Source organism: Fukomys damarensis, unplaced genomic scaffold (genome assembly GCF_012274545.1).
Source record: "Fukomys damarensis isolate Sample0158 unplaced genomic scaffold, DMR_v1.0_HiC HiC_scaffold_4, whole genome shotgun sequence".
NCBI lineage: Eukaryota > Metazoa > Chordata > Mammalia > Rodentia > Bathyergidae > Fukomys > Fukomys damarensis.
The window spans coordinates 68773285-68797409 of record NW_022900916.1 but is presented as its reverse complement, the minus strand read 5'-3'; the positions used below and the strand labels follow the sequence as shown (position 1 = coordinate 68797409).

Here is a 24125-nt window from a genome sequence, read left to right as displayed (position 1 = left end):
AAACTAATAGTGTAGGAAGTCTCTAGAAACAATAGCAGGAACGTGTACCTTACAGGCAAATGAAACTTCCTCACTGCAGTGGGCTTGTGGGGATGGCTCAGGTAAGACAGGGGAGTAAAAGTCAGAGCTCAAGTCATTTATGATGACACGGATAAGCCTGAAGGACGTCATGGTAAAGAAGTGAGTCGGGCACGAACAGACACACACCACATGTTCTCACTTGCATGTAGAAGTTAAGTAAGTTGATCTCACAGAAACCAAGCAGTGGTTACCAGAAGCTGAGAGGAGTGCAGAGAAAGTCAGATGGAAAAGATGGGGAAATGGGAACGGTGCTGCCGCTGGACAGGAGGAAGGGCTGACATCCAGAAGCACAGTGGGACAACTACAGTCAGCACAACTGTTCCTGTATTTCAAAATATCCGGTAGAGAGGATCCTGAATGTCTGAGGAGACAGATATGAAAGTACTCTGATCTGAGAATTGCACAGTGTATACATGTATTAAAATATCACCTTTTAACCCATAAGTACGTACAATTATTATAGGTAAATTAAAAAGAGGATAAAAGGAGGAAGGCTGATGCTTCTGCTTCCTGTCTGGACTACTCTGGCCAAGCCTTCACTATTTCACACACGTTTTCAATACGCAGCAAAGAATAAGCATCTTTTGTTTTCACGTAGGCATAACCCAAATGTTGAAAGGAGAAGAAGGAAGAGACTGGAACAGTAGATCTTCATCTCACAAGCGTGTGGGGAAAAGCTTATAATAACTTCTCCAAACAACGCGAACGGATATTTGGGCTAATACTTTTCTTCAGACATATTTTCAATTTGTTAAATTACTCAACTTTTGCAACTGAATATTTTTTCAGAAATTCCCAAAGACTTGCTTAATATTGACAAGTTTTGTTCTCTATAAGAGAGTCCTAAGACACTTTGAGTGCAATTTGAAAGGCCTTCCTAGGAAAGGCATAAAACTTAAAGGAAAGAAGTGAACAGATTTACCTTTATAGAAAGGCTTATTTTTGCCTGTTGAGGGCACTATTAAAAAGTCAAGACGCTAGAAGAATATCAATAACATATACAACGAATAAAAGGTCAAGATATACCTATACATTACTGTGTAGCTATAAATCAACAACAAAAATAACATTTCTTCTTATTTTTCACATGATAAACATGTTTAACTTTATTATTAATCAAAATATCATTTTAACCTAAATTAGAAAAAAACTAACAGACTGATAAAGGGTGAGAACACAAACAACAAGTTATCCTCATATAATATGCAGGAAGACTAACTAGGAAGGCATTTGTACAAGATAATCTAATCACATTTAAAACATGCACACTTTTTCTCTCAGCAATCCAAGAACTATCTCTACATAGACAGCACTGTTTGAAATACTTACATGTAAACTTGGTAAAAATTTAAATGTTCCATTGTGTCAAATATATCATAATTTATCAATTATGTTAATACTACTAACAATAACAAGAGTGATTGATTATAGAGCCATTACTACATGCCAGTAATGTCTGGAAGGGCTTCTCAAGATGAAGCCAGCTTGTTTCCATAGCAACTTTCTGATTTAAGCTATGAATGGATGCTACAGTTTGGATCTAGAATGTCCCCCAAAGGCCTATGCGATAAAGGCTTGTTCTCATCTTGGCATTATTGACAGTGGAAACTTAAGTGGGGCTTAGTGGGAGGAACTGCGACACCAACTGACACTTATCAGGAGCACCCCATGAAGGAGACGGTTGCACCCCAGCCCCAGCACCGTGAGCGGTCCTGCTCTGCATGCACTCCCACCACGATGGGCCACTTCAGGCCCAAGGCCAGCCAGTGATACACTGAAGCCCTCAAAACTGTGCGCCAAAATAAATCTCATCCATTTAAGTTGATATCTCAGGTGTTTTGTTACACCAATGGGAAAACCATGAACACGGTGCTCCATTTCAGAGAACAATACCAAGGCAGAGAAAACAAGATAGTTACTCAAAGTCATACAGCTGGTGTAGGCAGAGCCAGTTTTCAGATACAAGTGGCCTGATACCAGGATGCTTGGAAATATTAATAAACAGAATGCAGGAGACACCCTAGATACTGATATAGAAAGATCTATAAGGGAAATTGTTTTATTAGAAAAAATACAGAGAACAAGATTGGTATTATATTTTCTTTATGAAATAAAAAGTAAAGCTGTATATTTAATTATCTACATAAATGAAGCTATGTATTTGATCATCTACATAAAATATGCATCTTGGATAGTTCAAGAAAGTTATTTCTAGGAGTAGAAATGGTAACGGGAAAAGAGAGTGACGGGGAACTTGTATTTTTAACTTTATGTAACTCTAAAACGAGTGAATTTTGAAGAATTTATTCAGTCGTTATAAATTTTCAATGTTATTGCTATTTAAAAACAAGCGAAGTGGGGGATGTAAAAAACAGTTTGTCCTTACAGATGTTTCTACAACTGTTTCTGGCTTTCACTCACATCTTTCTGTCTTTTAAAAGCTGATCCAAGTATCTATTAAACTCAACCTCCTAAATTTTCCATAATTGTTTTCAGCTCATATAAAAGGCTTTAACCTCCAACCTCTTTAGCTTTGGCCTCACTATGTTTAGGATTATTTTTAAGTAACCAGATTTTTGGTTGCTGTTAAAAGACATTTATAAGATTATTTTGAAAAGCAGAAACTTAAACAGTGGGCCTTGACTGTGCTGTCAGGAAAACCTTGATCTATACCCTCGGGCTGCATAGCTTTTCTGTCTTTACTAATTGGTAACCTTAAATGAATGCACATAGGGAACGTTACATTCAAGGGCAGGAGGTTGCAGAGGAAGTGTGTGCAGACTGTCAGGACAACAAGGGAAAGGACTGCTTCTACTGTTACTTCTGCACAGACTTCTTAAGGCAAATGTTTTAATCTAGAAAGACGAAGGATGTATCCATACCCCAGGAGAAATAGCGTATGTGCACTTCTACCAGGAAATTCAAGGAACAAAAAGCGAATAGCTGAAAGTATTCTTCACCAATATGATGAATGCCAAGCTCCCTCCTCCCTGCAGTTTCCAACTCTGTACACAATCAATACTACCCACAGCACTCCCTCCAAGGTGTTTCTTTTGTAGATTGGCAGCCTTCATGCAGGTGGATACTTCTATTGCCTCTTTGTGTGCATTCGTACATCTTCAAGGAAGACGGGGAGCCAGGAGGTAAGTTAGAGCTAAACCCAAGATCTGGTGACAACATGAGTGAGTGCATTCAAAGGTCAGGTTGCCTACTCTTTGATGATAAAACCCCTCTGGAAAATTGTTTAAGTACTGTATCATTAAAAACTAACATTGAAATAAGTCAGAGCCAGCCTTGGAAGAAAGAGACTAAAATTATGCATTTACATATAGAGGTACTGACACAGATATCAATTTGGATAGATTTGCTGTATATTTTATGCATCCATATTAAACACTTATGAATAGTCCTTGTACAGAGAACTGAATACTAACAGAAGGGCTTTATTGGGGAGGGTGGGTTCTACAATTATGATAAGCAGATATTCAACTAATAAGTAATACTACAGTATAAAGATACAGAAATGAGAGAAAGAAAAAGATGTGGAATAACTCTACCCCTTGCCATTTTCATTAAAACAGCGCTGTTAGCCTAAGGGACTAGCATCAAGAGCCTACACTATATCAAGAACCAGTGAAAGGTTAACACCCACCATGTGGCACTTCTGCTAAACACAAAACTGGACAAGGACACATATTCTAAAGGTATATAGGCTCCAACACCTCCAGCACCCCAGGCCTTCATTGGAGCAGACTAGTGAAGACCACCCAGCTGTGCGGATGCCTCTGCAGCATCTTCTCCCTGTTCCCCCATGCTCTCAGGCCTCCTGGTCATGCCAGTACCTGGATCCACACCTGCACAGGTGGTCATATAGGCCATTTTACTGAGCTCCAGAAGACAGAATGGAAATGAACAATTTCAATCAGACCTCTGTAGATGGCAAGTTGGAGGGATCAACACATTCCATCAGAACTTGGACCATCTTCAGGGGAAGGGCAGCTGGAACCTGTAGTAGAAACTTGCAGAGTTCAACCCTGCAGGAGGTCAGGGAACTTAACTTGGGCCTTGCAGCCAGAATTCAGCCTGCATCTAAGGGGTCTGCTTTTGGCTAATTGACTTAGTTCACTGTCTATTGGGACACCCTGAAAGAGGATCTTCAAATTTTTTTCTTTCTTTTCCTCTTATTTTCAATTTTTAATTTTAAAATTTTATTAATTCCCATTCCACAAACTTTTCCTTTTTTCTTTCTTGCTTTTCCTGCTGAGTCTCTTGCTCCCCCAAGTTATTCTTTATATCTCCTTTTTTTCTGTTCCTGCCCTAATTAGGATTTCTTCTTTCTTTTTCTTTTCTTCTCTTTTTCATTGTCATTAGTTTCAAAGGAAAGCTAGCACAATTTATAGCTTTCCTATTACTATTAAATTGTTCTATTCTTCTCTTTGTTCTTGTACTGTGTCTTTCCCTCTTGTCTTCAACAGTTTCCTAGAGTTTTCATGATTATCCTGTGTCCTCTAGCTTCACTTGAAACCTTCTCCTATTCTTTTACCTATCTATTCCTCTCCTCCCAACTCCTTCTAAATCCCCATCCTAAAGGGCAAGGCTGATATATTGAAGAGTTTATTCACTATAAACATATTATGGGCTGGTCCTCGATTTTTATTTAATCGCATGGTTAAAGGTGATAGATTAATAACTACCACAAATGGTCAATTTCTAAACTATGCTTGGTGCTATTGTGTTGCTGATTGTTTCAACTGGGCTAAAGGGTTCTGCTTGATTTTATGAGTTGTCCTTCCTGATGTTACAGAAATGAGAGGGTCTCTGAGTCATTAGAGACTCAAAACCTAAAGAGCAGCTAACTATATCAAGGACATCAAAGTACTAACCCAGGAATTAACCCAAGGACAGCCCAACCACAAAAATAAAAATGAGAAAACACTTACGCAAGACGCAAAGACAGACTTCCAGTTCACCAATGGCAAATTCTAGAGGAAATGAGGTGGAAAATTCTGTCAACCACCAGGACACCCTGAACTCATAACACAGGAAGTAGCAAAACTGATCAATCAGGCTCTAGAAAAATTCAAAACAGAAATAATTTCCCAAATAACTACAGAGATGGTCAGCACAATGAAAGACATGATTAGAGACTCTAGAACAGAAAATGACAAAAAATAGATGAGCTCAGGACCATGATAGAAGCCATGAAGGCCCAGCATAAGAACGAAATGGAAACCATGAATGCCCAACATAGGAAAGAAATGGAATCCATGAAACAGACTCAAACATATCCAGGAGATTAAAAACTCTATTGAAAACATTCTCAGAGTGATGAACGAATGTGAAGATAGAATTTCAGATATAGAAGACAGGATTGTAGTCTGAGACTCTGAAAAGAGAGATCTTTTAAAAACAGGAATCAGGAGAGATCGATCCAACAACTCCTAGATGATGCAAAGAAAAATAACATAAGACTGACAAGAATCCATGAAGTAGTAGGAGAAAGTACAAATGACTTAAAAAATACTGTTCACAGAATTAATGATGGAACACTTCCCAAACAGACCAAAAGAATTTGACATATAGATAAGTGAGGCATATAGGACTATACCTAGATATAATAGTCTACACCTAGATATAATAGTCAAGATCCCAGAAACCCAACAAAAGAACAAAATACTATAAGCAGTTAGAGAAAATAAATGAATCGTGTGCAAAGGAAAGCCTATCAGAATCACAGCAGACTTTTCAACACAAACCCTCAGGTTAAGGACAGCCCGGAGTGAGGAATGTCAAGCCCTAAGAGGAAACAATCTCCAAACTAGACTGATGAATCCTGCAAAACTCTCTTTAAAATGAATGGGAAAATGAGATATTTCCATGACAAAGAACACTTGAGAAACTTCATGAACACCAAACCAGCCCTACAAACAATTCTAAAAAATATCCTAGAAAAAGACAAGGTCACAACACCATGAGGCCCAACAGAGCAAATCAATTAGGCAAGAAACTAAAGGGAGAGGGGGAAAAATTAAAAAGATCTAACAACAGGACAATAACATGACAATGGTAAGTCAATACATATCAATTATAACCATAACTGTCAATGGCCTTAATTCACCAACCAAAAGAAATAAACTGGCAGAATGTATTAAGAAGCAAAAATCCAACAATATGTTGTATGCAAGAAACACACCCAGTTCAAACAGAAACTCATAGACTGAAAATGAAAGGATGGAAAACAGTTCTCCATGTGACAGAAGCCCAGAAAAAAGCCGGGGTAGCTATCTTATTTGCAGACAAACTAAATTTCAAACCAAAACCAAAGAACAGAGAAAAAGAAGGCCACTACATCCTTGTAAAGGGAATAATCCAAGAGGAACAGATAACAATCATAAATATATATGCACCAAATATTAATGCCCAAATTATATAAAACAAATATTAAGGGACATGAAAAACCACAAAAGCACTAATAAAATTGCACTGGGGGACCTAAATGCCCCACTATAACAAACAGACAGATCATCTAGACAAAAAATCAATGACAAAATACTAGAACCAAAACAAGCTTTTGAACAAATGGATTTAACAGATGACTACAGAGTGTTCTACCCTACAAAATCAGAATATGCATTCTTTTCAGCTGCACATGGGTCATTCTCCAAAATAGACCATGTATTGACTCATAGAACATGTCAAATAAATGCAATGGAATTGAAGTTATCCCCCGTATATTATCAGATCATAGTGCAGCTGAGCTGCAGATCAATAACAAAAGAAAGAACTTCACAAACACATGGAAATTGAACAACACTCCCCTGAACAATCAATGAGTCACAGAGGAAATTAAAGAAATTTAGCCAGTTTTTACAAATAAATGATAATGCCAATACAACATACAGGAATTTATGGGACACAATGAAAGTAGTTCTATATGGAAAATTCATACCAGAGAATGCCCACACTAGGAAAACAGAGCGAGCTCAAACAGACAACCTAATGATGTATCTTAGCTTCCTAGAAAAAAGAGCAAGAAAAACCCAAAGCTTGTACAATGTAGGAAATTATAAAGATTAGAGCAGAAATCAATGCAATGGAAACTAAGAGAATGATAAAAAAAAATCAATGAATTGAAGATTTGGTTTTTCAAGGGAATAAATAAAATCGATAAACCTTTAGCCAATCTTGTCAAAAAAAGAAAGAAAAGGCTCAGATCCATGCAATTAGGAACAAAAATGGTGAAGTCACAACAGATCCAGCAGAAATCTAGAGGATCATCAATACCTACTGCTCTAATAAATGGGAAAACACAGAAGAAAGGGACATATAGTTGAAAGAAGATTTAAAAATTATAAATACCCCAATTACAATCGGAAAAATTGAAAATGTAATTAAAAGTTTACCAAATAAGAAAATCCCAGGTCATGATGGCTTCACTGTAGAATTCTACAAGACATTTAGAGAAGAACTACTGCCACTACTCTTTAAACTTCTCAATGAAATTGAAAGGAAATCAAGATTTCCAAATTCATTCCTGGAAGCAAGTTTTACTTTGATTCCAAAACCAGGGAAAGACCCACCTAAAAAGAGAACTACAGGCCAATCTCCCTAATGAACACAGATGTAAAAATCCTCAATAAGCTACTGGCAAACAGAATACAGAGGATCATCAAGAAGATCATACATCCCGACCAAGTCAGATTTATTCCAGGTATGCAAAGATGGATCAATATACATAAATCAATAAATGTAATACACTATATAAACAGAGTCAAGGACAAAAACCATATGACCATCTCAATAGATGCAGAAAAAGCATTTCATAAAATTCAACACCCATTCATAATAAAAAAAAACTTGCAGAAAATTGGAATAGATGGTGTTTATCTCAACTTGATAAAGGCTATCTATGAAAAACCAATAGCCAACATATATTAAATGGCCAAAAACTGAAAACCTTCACACTAAAATCAGGAAGAAGACAAGGATGTCCCCATCACCACTCCTGTTCAATATAGCTCTGGAAACATTAGCCACAGTAATTAGACATGAGAAAGAAATTAAAGAAAGAAAGATAGGAAAGGAAGAAGTTAAACTGTCATTACTTGCTAATGATATGATACACCATAGAAGACACAAAAACTCTGCCAAAAGACTTCTATACTTGACACTTTCAGCAGAGTAGATGGATACAAGGTCAACACTCAAAAATCAATAGCCTTCTAGTATACAAATAACTGTCTCACTGAGAGAGAAATTAGGGAAACAATTCCTTTCAGAAGAGCATCCAAAAAAAATGAAGTCAATCTAACAAAAGAAGCAAAAGACCTCTACACTGAAAACTACAGCAATTTGTAAAAAGAGATAGAAGAGGATATAAGAAAATGGAAAGATATCCCCTGCTCCTGGGTAGGAAGAATCAACATAGTGAAAATGGCCATACTACTAAAACTACTAAACAGATTCAATGCAATTTCAATTGAAATTCCACCAGTATATTTCACAGAACAAGATAAAATAATACAAAAATTCATTTGGAAGCAGAAGAAACCTAGAATAGCAAAAGCCATTCTAGGCAACAGAGACATGACAGGGAGTATCACAATCCCCAACTTGAAACTATACTATAAAGCCACTGTGATAAAAACAGCATGGTACTGACAAAGAAAAAGACCTGAGGATTGGTGGAATAGATTGGAAGATACAGAAACAACTCCAGATGTACTCAGCTACCTCATCTTTGTCAAAGAAGCTAACCATCCTCAGTGGAGGAAAGATAGCCTGCTTAATAAACTGTGCTAGAAAAAGGAGATTTCAACCTGCCGAAGATTAAAACTTAAACCTTATCTTTCACCATGCACTAAACTAAAATCCAAGTGGATTAAAAATTTAAACATTAAAACAGAAATTCTAAACTTGCTGGAAGATAGGCAGAACTTTTGAAGACATCGGCATAGGAATAGACTTTATGAACAAATCCTCAGTAGCATGGAAAATAGCACAAATAATTGACAACTGGGATCTCATCTTATTAAAAAGCTTCTGCACTGCAAAAGAAATCACCAACAGAGATAAGAGACATCCTACAATCTGGGAAAAACTTCTTTAGCAGCTCAGACAAAGGTCTACTATCTAGAATATATAAATAACTCAAAAAGATCAGACCACCCAAATATAAAGACCCATTTCAAAAATGGGCATCTGAAATGAACAGACATTTCTCAAAGAAGTAAAAACTAGCAAATAAATATATGAAAAAATGTTCAGTATCACTGGTTATTCGAGAGAAGCAGATGAAAAAAACACTGAGATTCCACCTCACCCCAGAAAGAATGGCTGTCACCAAGAAATCAACCAAGAACAAATATTGGCAGGGTTGTGGGGAGAAAGCAACCCTTCTCCATTGTTGGCAGGCATGAAGACTGGTGCAACCACTATGGAAATCAATATGGAGATACCTCAAACAACTAGTATTAGAGGTCCCATTTGACCCAGCTATCCCTCTGCTGAGTATCTTTCCAAAAGAATTAAAAGAATCATACCACAGTGATATATGTGCACACCCATGTTTATAGCAGCACAGCTTGTAATAGCTAAAACTTGGAAACAGCCCAATTGGTCATCTGTTGGAGACTGGATAAAGAAGATGTGGTTTTTCTGTAAAATGGAGTACTACTCAGCCATAAAGAATGAGAAACTATAGTGATTCATAGGAAAATGGATGCATATTGAGGCCATACTATTAAGTGAAATAAATAAGACACACATGTAAATACTGAATAGTTTCTCTGGTGTGAATAGGAAGAAAAGGGATAAAGGTGTAGGGGAAATGGGAAGGGTAGGGGAAAGGAAATAAGGGAAAAGAAAAAATAATATGAGAAAAGGAAAAAATGGAAATAAAGTTTTTGTAAATAGGGAAGGGAGGAGGGGGTGAAGGGAGGGCAGGGTATGGGGGAAAATGAGAACCAAGATCTGTCATGTAAAGATATAAGTTCCCAATGAGGAATGTAACTGTACTGTATAACTAAACTGTACCAATAAACTCAATGAGGAAAAAAAAAGACCAAAGTTTCTCTGGTGTGAAAAACTAAAACTGTAAATAAGATCCAAACTGTATAACCGATAATATGAAATAGGAAGAAAAGGGCTAAAGGTGTAGGGAAAGTGGGAAGGGTAGGGGAAAGGAAAGGAGGGAAGAAATGAGAAAAGGAAAAAAATGCAAAGAATGTCTTTGTGATGAGGAGAGAGAGAGGACAAAAATGTACGAGGAAAAAATGAGAACCAAGACCTGTCCTGTAAAGGTACAAGATCCCCATGATGAATGCAAGTGTACCTTATAGCTAAAATGTACCAATAAACTCATTGAAAATAAATAAACAAACAAAGGTATATAGATTCAAAGGCAGGGGTGAAAATGGCTGTCCAGATTCAAAATGGAAAGCCAGAGTGAATCCTCTAAACTTAAACAGAAATAACTGTTTAAAGCAGTGTTGAAGACCTACATATCTTTAGACTAAACCTGGACATGCTGACCTCTTGTCTGTGGCCATTAATTATCTTGAATCATAGGAAATTTACAAAGAAATTAGGGATTTTGTTCCTTTTAAAACTCAAAAAATCCCTGGGGTTTCTCTTTAATGGCTTGCCAATTATGAAACCAAAGTGGGTAAGTTGAAAATCCTAATTATTCAGTCAAATTATAGAGTGCCAACTTTGGACTAGGCTCTGGGGGAAAAAATGAGGAGACAAATACAATGTTATCAGGACAGAGCTCCCCGCCTGTCACCTGTGCTGGGCAGCACCGGCAGCACCTGTTCAGGGCACAGCGACAGAGCTCCCCAAGCTTTCGGTCCTATGGGCCATTCCCAAAGACAGCTCCTCAGCTGCCTGGCTCATGTAACTCCCTGGTTTAGAACACAGAAATCACCTTCCCATGAAAGCAATGCCACAGAAGGGTTCTGATCCTAGCTAAGTCCTTAGGTCACATACATTTGGTGCTACCAAGATCTGAAGAGGTATCTTGTTTCGTGTTAGGCTCACAGAATGTGCAGTATTAAACTGTACTTTACAATATTGAGGTCTCTACCACCAACTGAAACATCCAACAGTCAAGTTACACTATATAATGCGAGGGATGTGATTTCCACATGACAAATGTGTGCTGGGCAGTCAGTCCCAGTGTGGTGGTGTTAAGAGGTGGCGCGGACCCTTTAAGAGAGGAAGCCTAGTGGGGGGTGATGACGTCACAGGGGTGGTGCCCTTCAAAGGCGTTAACCCTTGCTGCACCGAAGAGCACAGAGCAAGCTCTTGGAGAGAGGGCAGCGTGAGGCGGCCTGTTCTCTGGCTTTCCGACTCACCAAAGGATCTCTCACACTGGCCCCTCCCAGGATGTGACAAGGCCGAAGGACCCTACCCTCACCAGAGCTGGCACTGTGCTATGTGGATTCCAGTCTTCACAGCTGTGAGCTAAATATACCTCCTTAAAAGAAATAAAAGCACCAGTTTCAAATATTTTCCTTCCAGCAGCACAAAGGAGATGCACACGGCTAGGGATGGGTGAAATTAGCTGCGAGCCAGCACCCGCCATCCTGAATGTTTCCAGGATAAGGAGGAATGAAGGGGCAGAGCCTCTCTAAGGATGCTCAGAAGGCAGGGGTCACCTCCTGGACAGCTCATCTGCCTGTCAGCCACCGGCCTCTTGCGGCCTTCGTAGCTCTGGCAACAGTTTATACTGTTGTTTTTCCGAAATCCTGACTGACATACTGCCTGGTTATGTCAGGGAGTAGAACAGTGTTCTTACATAGCCCTCACTTTTGTAGGCACATGTTTTCAAGCAGTAATCCTTGCTCTAATAGCACTTAAGTACATTAACTTGCATTAATTTTTAAACACGGTTTTTATGAATTTTTATTTGCACTCGATGCACAAGCCACATCTTAATTTTTAGATCCCCAAAGATTATCAACTCAGCATGTGACTTGTAAAACAATAACCTCAGACCAGGCCCAATCTGCTATAATGCCATACATCCATGTGTAGCTAAAACAGAAAAATAAGCTATTCTAAACAAGCACATGAGGCTCTGAGAAAACATTTCTAAAAATAATTTTGTTTATGTTTCGGAATAAGGAAGAAAAACATGCAATATAATAGGTACTGCCTGAAGGAAGTCATTTACTGGCTCTGTGTCAAAGTTAAGCAAATTCTTTCTTCCAATTCATTAAGAATGGCCTCAAATTCAGAGAATGTGGATGCTCTCAAGGTCATGACCCCAAATCATTCTAATAAAATGCTGTTTTCAGACTCAGTACTAGGTTTTCAATATGAAATACAAAGTGTTCTCTAACTCAAAATGTCCTCCTTTCTTCTGTTTCTTCACCAGCCATGGAAAGAAGCAGGTTGACACAGATAATTCTCCTGCCAGTGGTTTTCCTGGACCATCATAGGGAGAGGCTATTTAAGTACTCAATAAACCTTAGCTCCTAAATTCTGCTCTATGGATCCCAAAGATTCTAATGAACTCCCAGAAGGATCTAGATATACCCTTTCTCTGAGCAGCTCACAGGGTAAAAGATCTCAAACTAAATCCCCTGGGAGAGGAAATGCTATATTGCTACACTCTGGTATTCTCCAATAAAATCTGTGCTTAGAATGTGCGCTCCAGGTCTCTAAGGAAAGAAAGCAACTGCTAAGAAGGAGAAAGACAAGTTGTCACAGTAGGTAGCTAGCATGTAAGGAAAAGCCAACTAGCAGTGGAGACATGGGACCCGGAAAAGCCTGCGAAGCACTGCATGACTTTGGCTCCTGTGCCTCCCTGTCCCTTCCCACGCTTAGGGGGAGACATAGTTGCCCATACTTATGACTGAATGACGATTCCCAAAGAATGCCTGGACGATCCATGTTAGTATCCCTGGAAACTGTAAGACATGTCAGTTCGCAGGTCCACTCTGATCTTGCTAAACCAGAAACTCTGAGGGTGGCCTAGCAGTCTGTGTTTGTGCAAGTCCTACAAGGGCTTCTGGACCCAGCCACATGTGAAAACCCATGTCCTAGAATGAATTAAAGTTATTGTAGTGTAGTTCCTCTCCCAATCCTTACTGATACCTGGATAATGAGAAATCTGTTCTCCTCTTAAAGAAATGGCAAGGGTCTGTAGGCTAAGGGGGAACAAAGATACGGGGTCTGCCGTCGCTTTGTGCCTAAAGTCACCCCTCTGCTTTCCCACTCATTACTGAATCTCGTTAAGAATCTCTGTTATGGACACCAACAAAATGAAAGGAGGAGCCGTCAGAAATAGGTCTGATCTTCCCTAGGACCCAGTGTATGCCAGGCAGCTTACTGCCATTTAACCTTTCCCTTCTCCACATACAAGCAGCATTAGCAGTAGTGCTAATAGACCGCGTGAATCAAGAAAACCTGCCAGACTTGCTCTCCACACAGCTGAGCCACCACTAAAGCTTCCTCACTGCTTTCCCACTGAGGTATTTATAAGCAGGGTCAAACTGTAAGCCCACACACAATACGACATTAATATATTAGCCCATATAAAGTTTAAACTTTAAAACACATGCCTTTAAATCATTGAAACTCAACTTTTTACATAACACTTATGCAAGCTCCCCCTATTAATATCCAAGCCTTTAAAAAAGACACTTTTAAAAATCTTGGTCAATATGCCACATAATTTTTAATCCAACACTAGAAGTTTTTCCATTTAAAAAAAAGCCATTCACGTACAACACTTCCATGTACTGCCAATGGCTGCTCTTACTTCGTTTCCAATGTTGTAGCTTAAATTTGAATAACTAAAAATCTGGAAAAACAACAGCAACCAAAAGCTCACCATGGGAGATTTGGAAATCAAACTGCAGCAGAAAGAACCTCTCTGTACAAAGTAGATGTATCCGTATATCCTACTGCCATTGTATGGCGCAGCCCTTAATGAAAGCACATGGGAAAACCGAGCACTGCCTACAAGCCTACAATTATTAGCCACTTGATACTCAAGAAACCAGTCCTGTGTCTTCTGGGACAACCGTCCTCACAGGAAAGTGGGCAGTGTTGAGTAACCAACATTATTTTCTCTCTGTCTTCATTTGTAGAATCATATCCTCACTGTTGTTTTGTCAGCTTTAAATCCCAGTCATTATAAATCTAGCCACTTCCTTCTCTAGTAGTAATTGGCATTAGTCATAAGCCAGAAATGAGTCCACATGAGAAGTAAAATAAACTCAGCCCTTCTTACCTTTCATGCCAAACTTGGAGTGTCTTGCCAACTTAAGCAGGAACAGCATCACCAGCAGACAGAATCCCACCACAGACGCTATCACCACCACAGCATAGACCTGTGGACAGGAAGAGAGGCCTTGATAACCCTGCTAACCAGCTCCCTGCAATGATGATAATGCTGAGGTGGCAGCTAAGGTTTATTGAGTACTTAAGAGTTTCTGTTATAACAGCTTTAACAAGTCAATTCACTTAATCCTTAACAAATGTGCTAAAATAATACAGGTCATATTATATATAGTTTACAAATGGAAAAATCATAAGCTAAAGTTTATAAAAATAGGTATCCAATTGAGTTTCACACAGACATACTTCTATCTATAGCTGCAACCACAGATCCATCCATCTATCCATCCACCACCCACCTACCCACCCACCCTCCTATCTGGAGAGAATGACTTGTATCACTCAAGGCAGAGAATGTCTTTGCAGTTTGAGATCTTGGTCTGAGAAATAATGCTGTGTTGCAGAGGTTGGGTTGTGGGCAGAGAGAATATGAAACACTAATGGTAAAATAGTGATAATTTTTGAGTGTGGTAAATGATACAACAGGGTTGTTTTACTACTCTTTTTGTACATGTTTGAAAGTTGTCCAATAATACAAGGTATTTTTGAGATTGGTATTGTCACTCTTAGACATCAGGGTACCCTGGGAGCACTGAGTCAGAAAGAGCAAAGCACTTTGGGTTGAGTTCTGCTTATGAAAGCTCTCATACACTTGTGACCTGCACACTTCCTGTATGGATGATACAGCCAAAAGGGGTTTTAAAGTTTTTCTAAAAAGGGATTTCAGGGCCAGGGATTTAGCTCAGTGGTGCCTCACAAGTACAAGGTCCCAAGTTCGATCCCCGGTACAAAATAAAAGCGGTGGGGGGTGGATTGCAAATGCAGCGTATGCGCGTACAAAGGGTAGATATACAGATGCTATCGCACACGGCCCTGAGATGGTGAGGACACAGACATACATGGTCATTCCACTCACATTACCATCACTATCCCTCAGGATGGCGAGGCTACCCTAAATAGAGCCTCACATTCTGGAACAGAGACATAAACAGCACTGCGCAGCATCTTTCAGGGTTTTGGGAAGAAGCAGTTCCATGTCCTCGCATTACCATACGACTTACAACGGATGCTTGGTGATCAATACCGGAATACAGGGATCAAAAGGGCTTCAAGGTGGTAGGAGTCAAATGTGGAGGGAGTCAAGTGTGGTTTACTATTGCCACCACAATGCTGGCCACCCCCAGATTTATCTGATAGAACAGAAGATCAGCATTTAAAAATTATCAAATTATCCTATCTGACAAGTATAAATTGCCATATTTCTCAGCACTAAATTAGTGTTTTCAAAAATACTTTGCCTTGACAAATTTTACCTCAACATTGTTTGCCTCTGTAAAGCCAAATTATCTGCACAGAATCATTGACCACCTAACACTGCTTTACCCTAAAAGGAAAGAAGAGAACTTTCCACATTATAAATAGGCATTTTACCTAATCTAGTTATTTGCACTGGGCAACAATTCCACTATAGCCTATCTGACAGGGCCCTCCTGGTCCGGGGGACCCACCACCAAGTGACAGCACTGCCTGGGCTCAAGTACTGCCACTTCCCAAGCCCACGTGGTGCAAGGACCATGTACAACTTCGTGCCATCCCTAAAATCCGGCACCAAACCTCAGCCCACACTAGGGGGCTTGGGAGCTCTGGAAACCACCCCGCCTTCCAAGGCCATCATCTTCTAGCCTTCTTCTACCTTCCAGACCAACCAGCTCCCAGGGAGCTAACACCAGGTGTGGGAGCCGAGAGAGCTGTGCAGTCATCGGCCAGCCTTCCCTAGCCTGACCATGAACCTGGCTGTTCTGAGCTCTAGGCTCAGCCTGATACTCACTCCTGTTTCCCATGCTTCCGCCCCCTCACCTGTTTGCCCCAGTGACCCTTATACTTTCCCTGTTGTGCACATGAAAACCTGGTCATTGTTAATTTTTGCTCTTTGATTCAACCACTGGGGAGGAACTGCCATGTGCAGGTGGTGACTGTTGAGCTCGACAATATGCAGATCTACTCTGTCCAGTGAAGAGGACGGGACTCAGCCACCATCGATGGCAGTCTGGAAATACACTATAGGAGAATTCAGCCAAAACACCCATGCCGGACAGACTTTCTAATCTTGTCCGGTCGACTTTAGTTGGAATACGTCACTGGGCTTCATCTTCTTTCAGTTTTGCTCAGCCCAAGATCTTGCTGCCAAAATAAACAAACAAGCAAATAAACAAATAAATACAAGCTGCCCGGAAGTATTCAGGCTTAGCCAGCCGTACAGTCTATGTTACAACCGCTCAGCGGAGGAGCAGCCTGAGAGCAGCCACAGAAGACGGGGAAGCCAGCGATGTAGCCATGTTCTACTAAGACTGCATCTACGAACACACACGAGTGACTGGAATTAGATATAATTTCACAAGTCTGGCTCTACACTGTCTCAGATATCCACACTGACTTAGTCTCTTTAGCTTCACTATTTCATTTAATCTGTAAAATAACCCTTAACTCTTACAGTAGCATGGCCCTCGGTGGTAATCATTAGCACTATTCCCCATGTATTCCAGTTTTCTCTCTGCGTTACTCTGTAAAATGTACCTCCCGGCCTGCTCAGGAGACCTGTGTCGCCAGTGGGCAGAGAACTGCAGTTCTGTCAACCAGAAGCAGCGTTGCCAGCCTAGAGACCTTGGCAATTCTGGGTTATCACAGTTGAGAACCTAGTGGATAGAAGCCAGTGGCTAGGTCAGGGATCTTGAACAAAAAAATCATCTCTCCCCAAACGCCGGTAGAGCCAACGCTGAGAAGCCTGCTGCACTTATTCTAGAATTCCTTCCTCTGTGTCATAACAGATGCAAACTTTCTATTCTAGATGTAAGATAATGCTCAAAAGAGCTCACAGCTAAAGGATATACCAAAGCATGAAGGAACCTTATATGGCTTTAAGCCACTAAAACCTGAAGATTTGTGTTACCACAGCATAGCTTATCCTGAGTGATACTCATCTCATAGTGAGGTACTGCACGCCAAAAAATATTAAGAGCCCTGGCTGCTCCTGAGCATAAAGTTAGATTTACCACTTACTACATATATCACTTCAGAATCACCTACACCCTGCATCTCACAATCCCCATGTATAAAACAGGGAATACGATACTCACTTTGTAGTTTGTTGTAAATCTAAAATAAGTGAATGCAGATAATGGCCTTGGAACTGTGTCTACTATCATAGATGACACATGAATATGAAAGATGCCAATGCCATGATGCTAAGACTAAACGTGGAGAAATTTAAATAAGAAGCCCAAGGCACACCTCCCAACCATGGAGTGTGAACCAGTTTGTCCAGGTACAAAACATGTGATTTGCTCACGAAACTTCCTCACCAGGTGCTTGGTTGAAAATGAAGGCGTAAAAGTAAAAGCACATAGCTGACCCTCCCGTGATAACACCAGCCTGATGTCAGAGGAGGGCAGTGCTGAGAAAGCCAACAAACACAAAGCAGGACAAGATGGAGCGGCAGTCTGAGGTGCCTCTCCCTGGTGCTTTCACCATGAGTCGCTTTCCCAGAATGTGCCAGTGCAATACAAACTGAAGTCCTTCTCAGCAGCCTTTATACACACAGGCAGCGATTCTGCCAATGCTAACTGTAGATCAGCTTATTCTAACAAAGACTTTCCCTTCGAACTTGCCCAGTGGGTTTGGTTTTTCTTACTGTTGTTGCTGCCTGATCTTTACTTACATCTGATTTTTCCTGAAAAAGAGTCAATACTGCCTTGACTGCAATTTCTCTATCTCAAGAAATTCAACATTGTACAAGTAGAAGGAGAATGCCTAAATAAACACATTCAAATGCTATTTTTTGGACAAGAAACATGGAATGGACAGAGGGGGATGACTTGCCCAAGTCCCCTGACCTCTCACCAAGCACTGGTACAGTCTCTTACTCCCTTAAAGAGTCTCTGGACAGCATTCAGGATCCCTGAGTCCCTGTGCCCAGATGGGAGACCCAGAAACAATGTTCTTTAGTTAGAGCAAACACTTCTCCAAGCCTCCACTTTCTCATTAGATAATCGTTACTGGATGTGTAACCCCTCCTGCAGAACAGGAAGGGGCGCTACTGCTGAAAAGCTGCTCAAGATTTGCAAATTGATATTTAATTCTGTTGAAGTGATTTTGAATCAAAAAACTTGAAGGAGCAAAGGCTCCTGTGAGAGTATCGCTTTTTCAAAAAGTGATAAATGTAGTTTCAGGTACTTTGCCTGTGTTGGAGGGAAAGAGGATGTTTATGTGAGAATTTGGTGAGTTGGATGGTCAGTTGGTTTTCACTTGAAAATGTCTTTTAAAACAGAACAAATGGGATCTGTCCTTTCCTGCAAACCCAAACAGGAGTGTGAGGAGCCATTACTGGGCCCGAAGGCCAGCATTTAGGGCTCTCAAATGCCCTGACAACACCTGCAACCTCCCCAACTCTGAGACTCTTCTAATAAAATAGTCTTCCCAGTGATTGGAGACTGTTTATACCACAGATATGTGGACCACACCAAATTTTTAACTTTTCTTTAAATTTTGTAAAACATGGTTTTGCATATCTGATACAGGATTCTAGGGGCCCCTGACAGGCTTTGAAGGCCGACTGTTTTTACTGATACTGCCTTTTGGCACTATAAATAGCTTGAATGTCTTGAGACGTGCCAATCGGGACTTCCGTCTATGATTGGCACTAAAAGAGACTGAAGTTAATATATATTCCTAGTAATTGAAATAAGTGCACATCAGAGGTTCAGCTCCTGAAGCTTGGGCTTCTTACATACACAATGTTTTGAAACCGTGAAATATTAAATCATAGAGACCAACTGATCATGGCATTAGTTCTTGGTACATCAGGGTCATGCATATGGTGATCTGTGGAAGTCTGTAGTGTGTGCGCGTGTGTACTTGTGTGTGTGTGTCTATACTGGATATGTGCACCTGCATCTGTCTATGAACTTTCCATTCCCAATGTCATGATCTAAGTTCAAGAATATAGCACCGAACACCTCAATAATCACTCCATTTCCAATCTCTGCCCTACCTGTCCCATAGTGTCCACCATAAATATAGCCAGTCTGTAAGACTTACTGAGTGGCTACTAGATGTCAGGCAGTATTCTCAGAGGATACAGGTACACACACACACACACACACAACACACACACACACACACACACACACAAAACACACTGACCAGGCTACCTATACAATAGCTCCCCTTTAACTGAAAAAGAGACAGTGCAAGACCTCTAGAAGATTCCTGAAAAACAAGGACAGAACCAAATTCTACATACACTGTCTTTTCCTATACAAATATACCTATGCTGAAGTTTAATTTTTTTCACCTCATTGAGTTTATTGGTGCATTTGAGGTATACAGTACAGTTACATTCATTATTGGGACCTTGTACCTTCACATGACAGGTCTTGGTTCTCATTTTTTCCCCTTATCCGTGCCCTCCCTTCACCCCCTTCTCCCCTCTCCATTTACAAACATTTTTTTCCATGTTTTCATTTTCTCCTATTTTTTTCTTTCCCTTATTACCTTTCCCCTTCCCTTCCCACTTTCCCTACACCTTTAGCCCTTTTCTTCCCATTTCACAATGTTAGTTTCTCATTAGGATCTTATGTACTATTATAGTTTATTCACACCAGAGAAACTATTCGGTATTTACACATGTGTGACTTATTTATTTCACTTAGGAGTATATCCTCAATATGTATCCATTTTCCTATTGAAGTTTAATTTATAAATTAGGCACAGAAACAGGTTAATAGCAACAATAATAAGAATAGAGCAATTATAATGATATGCCGAAATAAAAGCCTATGCTTTGGAGCCATTATTAACTGCAATAAGGCCTGTGATACCATGATAGTTGATCTGATAAATGAGCTGGTTACTAAGTAATTATGGGCGGGTACTTACACAGCAGGGATACTCTAGACAAAGTATGGGACAGAGAAATTATGTGATATTTCATCACACTACTCAATTTAAAAATCTGTGAGTTGTTCATTTCTGCAATTTCCCATGTAACATTTTTAGTCTCAGATTGAACTCAAGTAACTGAAACTAAGAAAACTGGTGCTACAGATTAGGGGGAACTACTGTAGTTAAAACTCCTATTACGGAATCTTGAGAATGGGAGAAGGTATTAAACAGGTAAACAAACACATAAAGTCATTCCACCCAGAAGGAATGGCTGCTGTCAAGAAATCAGCCAGTATCACTCCAATGTTAGTGGAGCTGTGGGCAGAAAGGAACCCTTCTCCATTGTAAGTGGGAGTGCAGACTGGTGCAGCCACTGCAGAAATCAATATGGAGATACCTCAAACAACTAGGATTACAGGTCCCATTTGACCCAGCTATCCCTTTGCTGGGTATCTTTCCAAAAGAATTAAAAGACTCATACCACAGTGATATGTGCTCACCTTTGTTTATAGCAGCACGGTTTGTAATAGCTAAAACTTGGAAACAGCCCAAATGCCCATCAACTGGGGTCTGGATAAAGAAGATGTGGTTTTTTATAAAATACATTACTACTCAGCCATAAAGAATGAGTTATTTATAGCTAAATAGGTGCATATTGAGGCCATGCTCTTAAGTGTAATAAATAGGACACATATGTGTAAATACCAAATAGTTTCTCAGGTGTGAAAAACTGTAAGTGTAAATAAGGTTCATTGTACAATTGATATTGTGTAATAGGAAGAAAGGGGCTTAAAGGAGTAAGGGAATTGGGAAGGGAAGGGGAAAGGAAAGAAGGGAAAAGAAAAATATGAGAAAAGGAAAAAATGAAAACAAAGTCTTTGTAAAGAGGAGAGAGTGGAGGGCGTGAAGGGAGGGCAGGGGTAAGGGGAAAAATAAAAACCAAGACCTGTCATGTAAAGGTACAAGATCCCAATGATGAATGTAACTGTACTGTGTACCTAAAAAGTACCAATAAACTCACTCAATGAAGAAAAAGTAATTCCAGGTGCTCATTAGAAAAAGGGGGCAGTGGTTGCCAGCCACCTAGCCTCAGTGACCTTCTTAAAACCCAAATGTGGTCAGCAAGCTGAAGCCACGTGTTCCTCTGGGGAGTGAGCCTGAAGTATTCGAGGGAGTATTCGAAAGAACAGGTAGCAAAACGTGAGACGAGTACAGGTGATGATGTCAGAGAAAGGAGCAAGGACAACAAGATCACCGAGGGCTTCACAAGCCACCATGAAGAATTTAGCTTTTATAAGAGAAGTTTTATTTAAAGTGCATCAAGAAGACGGGGAATTATAATAAAAAAGCATTCTGAGAAACAATGAGAGAAATTCTGAATTTGAGAAAATTCTGTCATTTGCATAACATGGAACCTAAAGGAAGTGGTGCAGTCAAGCGTAATTGTTAGCTTACTTGGCTTGGGAGCCTCCGAGAGGATTAGACACACTTTCCCAGTGTGTCTGTGTGGGTCATGGAGGAAGGACCTTGATGTCTGCATCTGGTCTTTGGCCCTTTCCTCTCTAGCACTATTCCCTGGCTCTGTTTCCCAGCTACAAGATGAGCAGCTTTTTCTCCCAAACCATTCGACCATGATGCTTCTGCTTTGAAGCCAGCCAACCATGGAATGAACCCTCTGTAACTGTGAGCCAAATAAACCACGTCTCCTTTAAGTTGTGAGTGGCAAGTATTTGGTCCCATAAATGAGAAAGCTGATTAATATAACACAGGTTATATGAAATAAGCCAGGTACAGAAGACAAATACTATATGATCTCACTGATCTGTGGCATATAATAAAGTTGATGTCACAGAAGCAGGAGGTGGAATGGTGGCCAGGAGAGGCTGACATGTGGGTGGTGGCCTTGGGAGGAAGAGAGGGTGGCCATGAGGTATAAAGTTATACTTTGGTTGAGGAATAACTTCGGGCATTTTGCTGCATAGCAAGGTGGCTATAGTTAATACTAGCATATTATAATTTAAAAATAGTAAAGGAGAGAACTTTAAATGTTCTCATCAAGAAAAATAGCAAATACCTCAAATGATGGATATGCTAATTGCTATGGCTTGATTATTCTACGATACATGCAAATATGGAAATAGCGCTTTGCTCCCTAGAACTATATAATCATCATTTGTCCATTAAAAATGAAATAAAACCTAAAAATCAAATGACGTTTGAGCTTCAGGTCATTCAGGGTGCTAGGTAGAGGGAGAGCAGCAGGTAATAAGCATGAGGGAGCGAGGCGATCAGAGGCTACGGTGTCACTCAGGAAAAAGCAGTTGTAGCCAGCTTCTCTGTAGGAGCGAGATAGCAAGTAGTGTCAGCTTTACAGGCCACACGGTCTCTGGTCTCTGCTGCAGCACTCCACCCACCACCACAGCACAACAGTAGCCACAGACAGTATGCAGATGAGTGGGCATGACTGTGTTCCAATAAAACTTTATTCATGGGCACCGAAACGTGAATTTCATGGAATTGGTATGTGTTTGTGTTTTGATTTTAACGTAAAAATATTCTTAGCCCGCAAACCTCACAGAAGCAGGCAGTGAGCCAGACTGAATCCACAGGCCCAAGGTGGCCGATCTTTATGTTAGCCTACAACAGTGGCAGCCAAGAAGGAGACATGTGGATAGCTTTGAATTTAGGAGGCAGAGCTCACAGGAAGTGCTGTCTGCACACAACAAGGGAGGAAAAGAAGAGATAGGAGGAGGCTCTGCGTTTGGATCAGAGCCACTGACAGGCCAGTCACAGCTTAGACCCTGGGGTCTGTGGCCACCCTTCAATTTACTCCTCATCACAACAAAACTACACACCTGGACTGAGTTTCAAGACCTGCACCTCTGACCTTCCCTGGAAGTGCGGCCCTGCACGCTCTGTACCCTCAAAAAATCAAGCATCTGCATTGTGTTCTCCAACCTGCAAGTTCGTATTCAAACACCCCAGCCGCCCTTCCCTTCCATTCCTGTATGTCCACCCCCTAACCATCCGGCATGAGTCACACAAAACACATCACATCTAGGATTTCCCGGGGGAAATGCAGGCTTCTAAAATACTGATTTGAGTTTCACTCATACATTTACATGCTCAGAAGTTCCTGAATTCCTTACCTATGATGAGCACTCAAACTTTTATGAAAATATTTAGGAGGTGAAGATGTGTCCCCTGCATGCAAACACTGGTTTCTTGATCAGGTGATCACCTTGTAAAGGACAGATACAGTAGACTCTTGACTTATGAACTGGCTGGTTCCCAAGGGCTGGTTGTAATTCAAGTTGGTTGTAAGTCAATACAGAGGAGATCTGGATGTTTACCTGGGCACATGCCATGGATAACGACAGCAGATGAATCCTAACTAACCCAAGCTATTCGAGTGTCATCGGTCGTAATTGAGGGTCCACCATATGTGAAATAGGACTCACTAACAATTAAACATTGTAGACAAAAGGAAAAGCAAATAAACAGGAGGCTAGATAATTCCTTTATTGCTTTTCTTATATTTGCTACCCTGTTTGCATCTGAAACATAAAAATATCTTGAAGAGGCAACCACAGTCCTTCAACATGTGATCCACTGAGATAGCTGGGCTGATCTAGGAAACACACGGTCATCACACTCACCGAGAGATGTTCCCGGCCAGTTTTGTCAGCAACTGTGGAAGGGGTTTCACTGCTTCTGTTCGTGGTGTCACTTGTTGTAGTCCAGTCTTAAAT

At 40.3% G+C, this 24125-nt stretch overlaps 1 protein-coding gene across 10 annotated transcripts in view; it reads right to left on the bottom strand.

The window, feature by feature from the left end:
* The window catches only part of Ntrk2 (neurotrophic receptor tyrosine kinase 2), a 385092-nt gene that overhangs the window by 287123 nt on the left and 73844 nt on the right, over positions 1-24125 (bottom strand). For 9 of the 10 annotated variants that reach the window (XM_010605519.3, XM_010605520.3, XM_010605518.2 and 6 more), the window contains 2 exons: positions 24033-24118; positions 14327-14426 (listed from right to left, as the gene is read on the bottom strand). In XM_010605519.3, the coding sequence (XP_010603821.1) occupies positions 14327-14426; positions 24033-24118 (186 nt within the window). Of the gene's footprint in view, positions 1-4023; positions 4088-5021; positions 5064-14326; positions 14427-24032; positions 24119-24125 lie in introns of those variants that run through there. The other variant, XM_033758783.1, reaches the window with a different exon arrangement.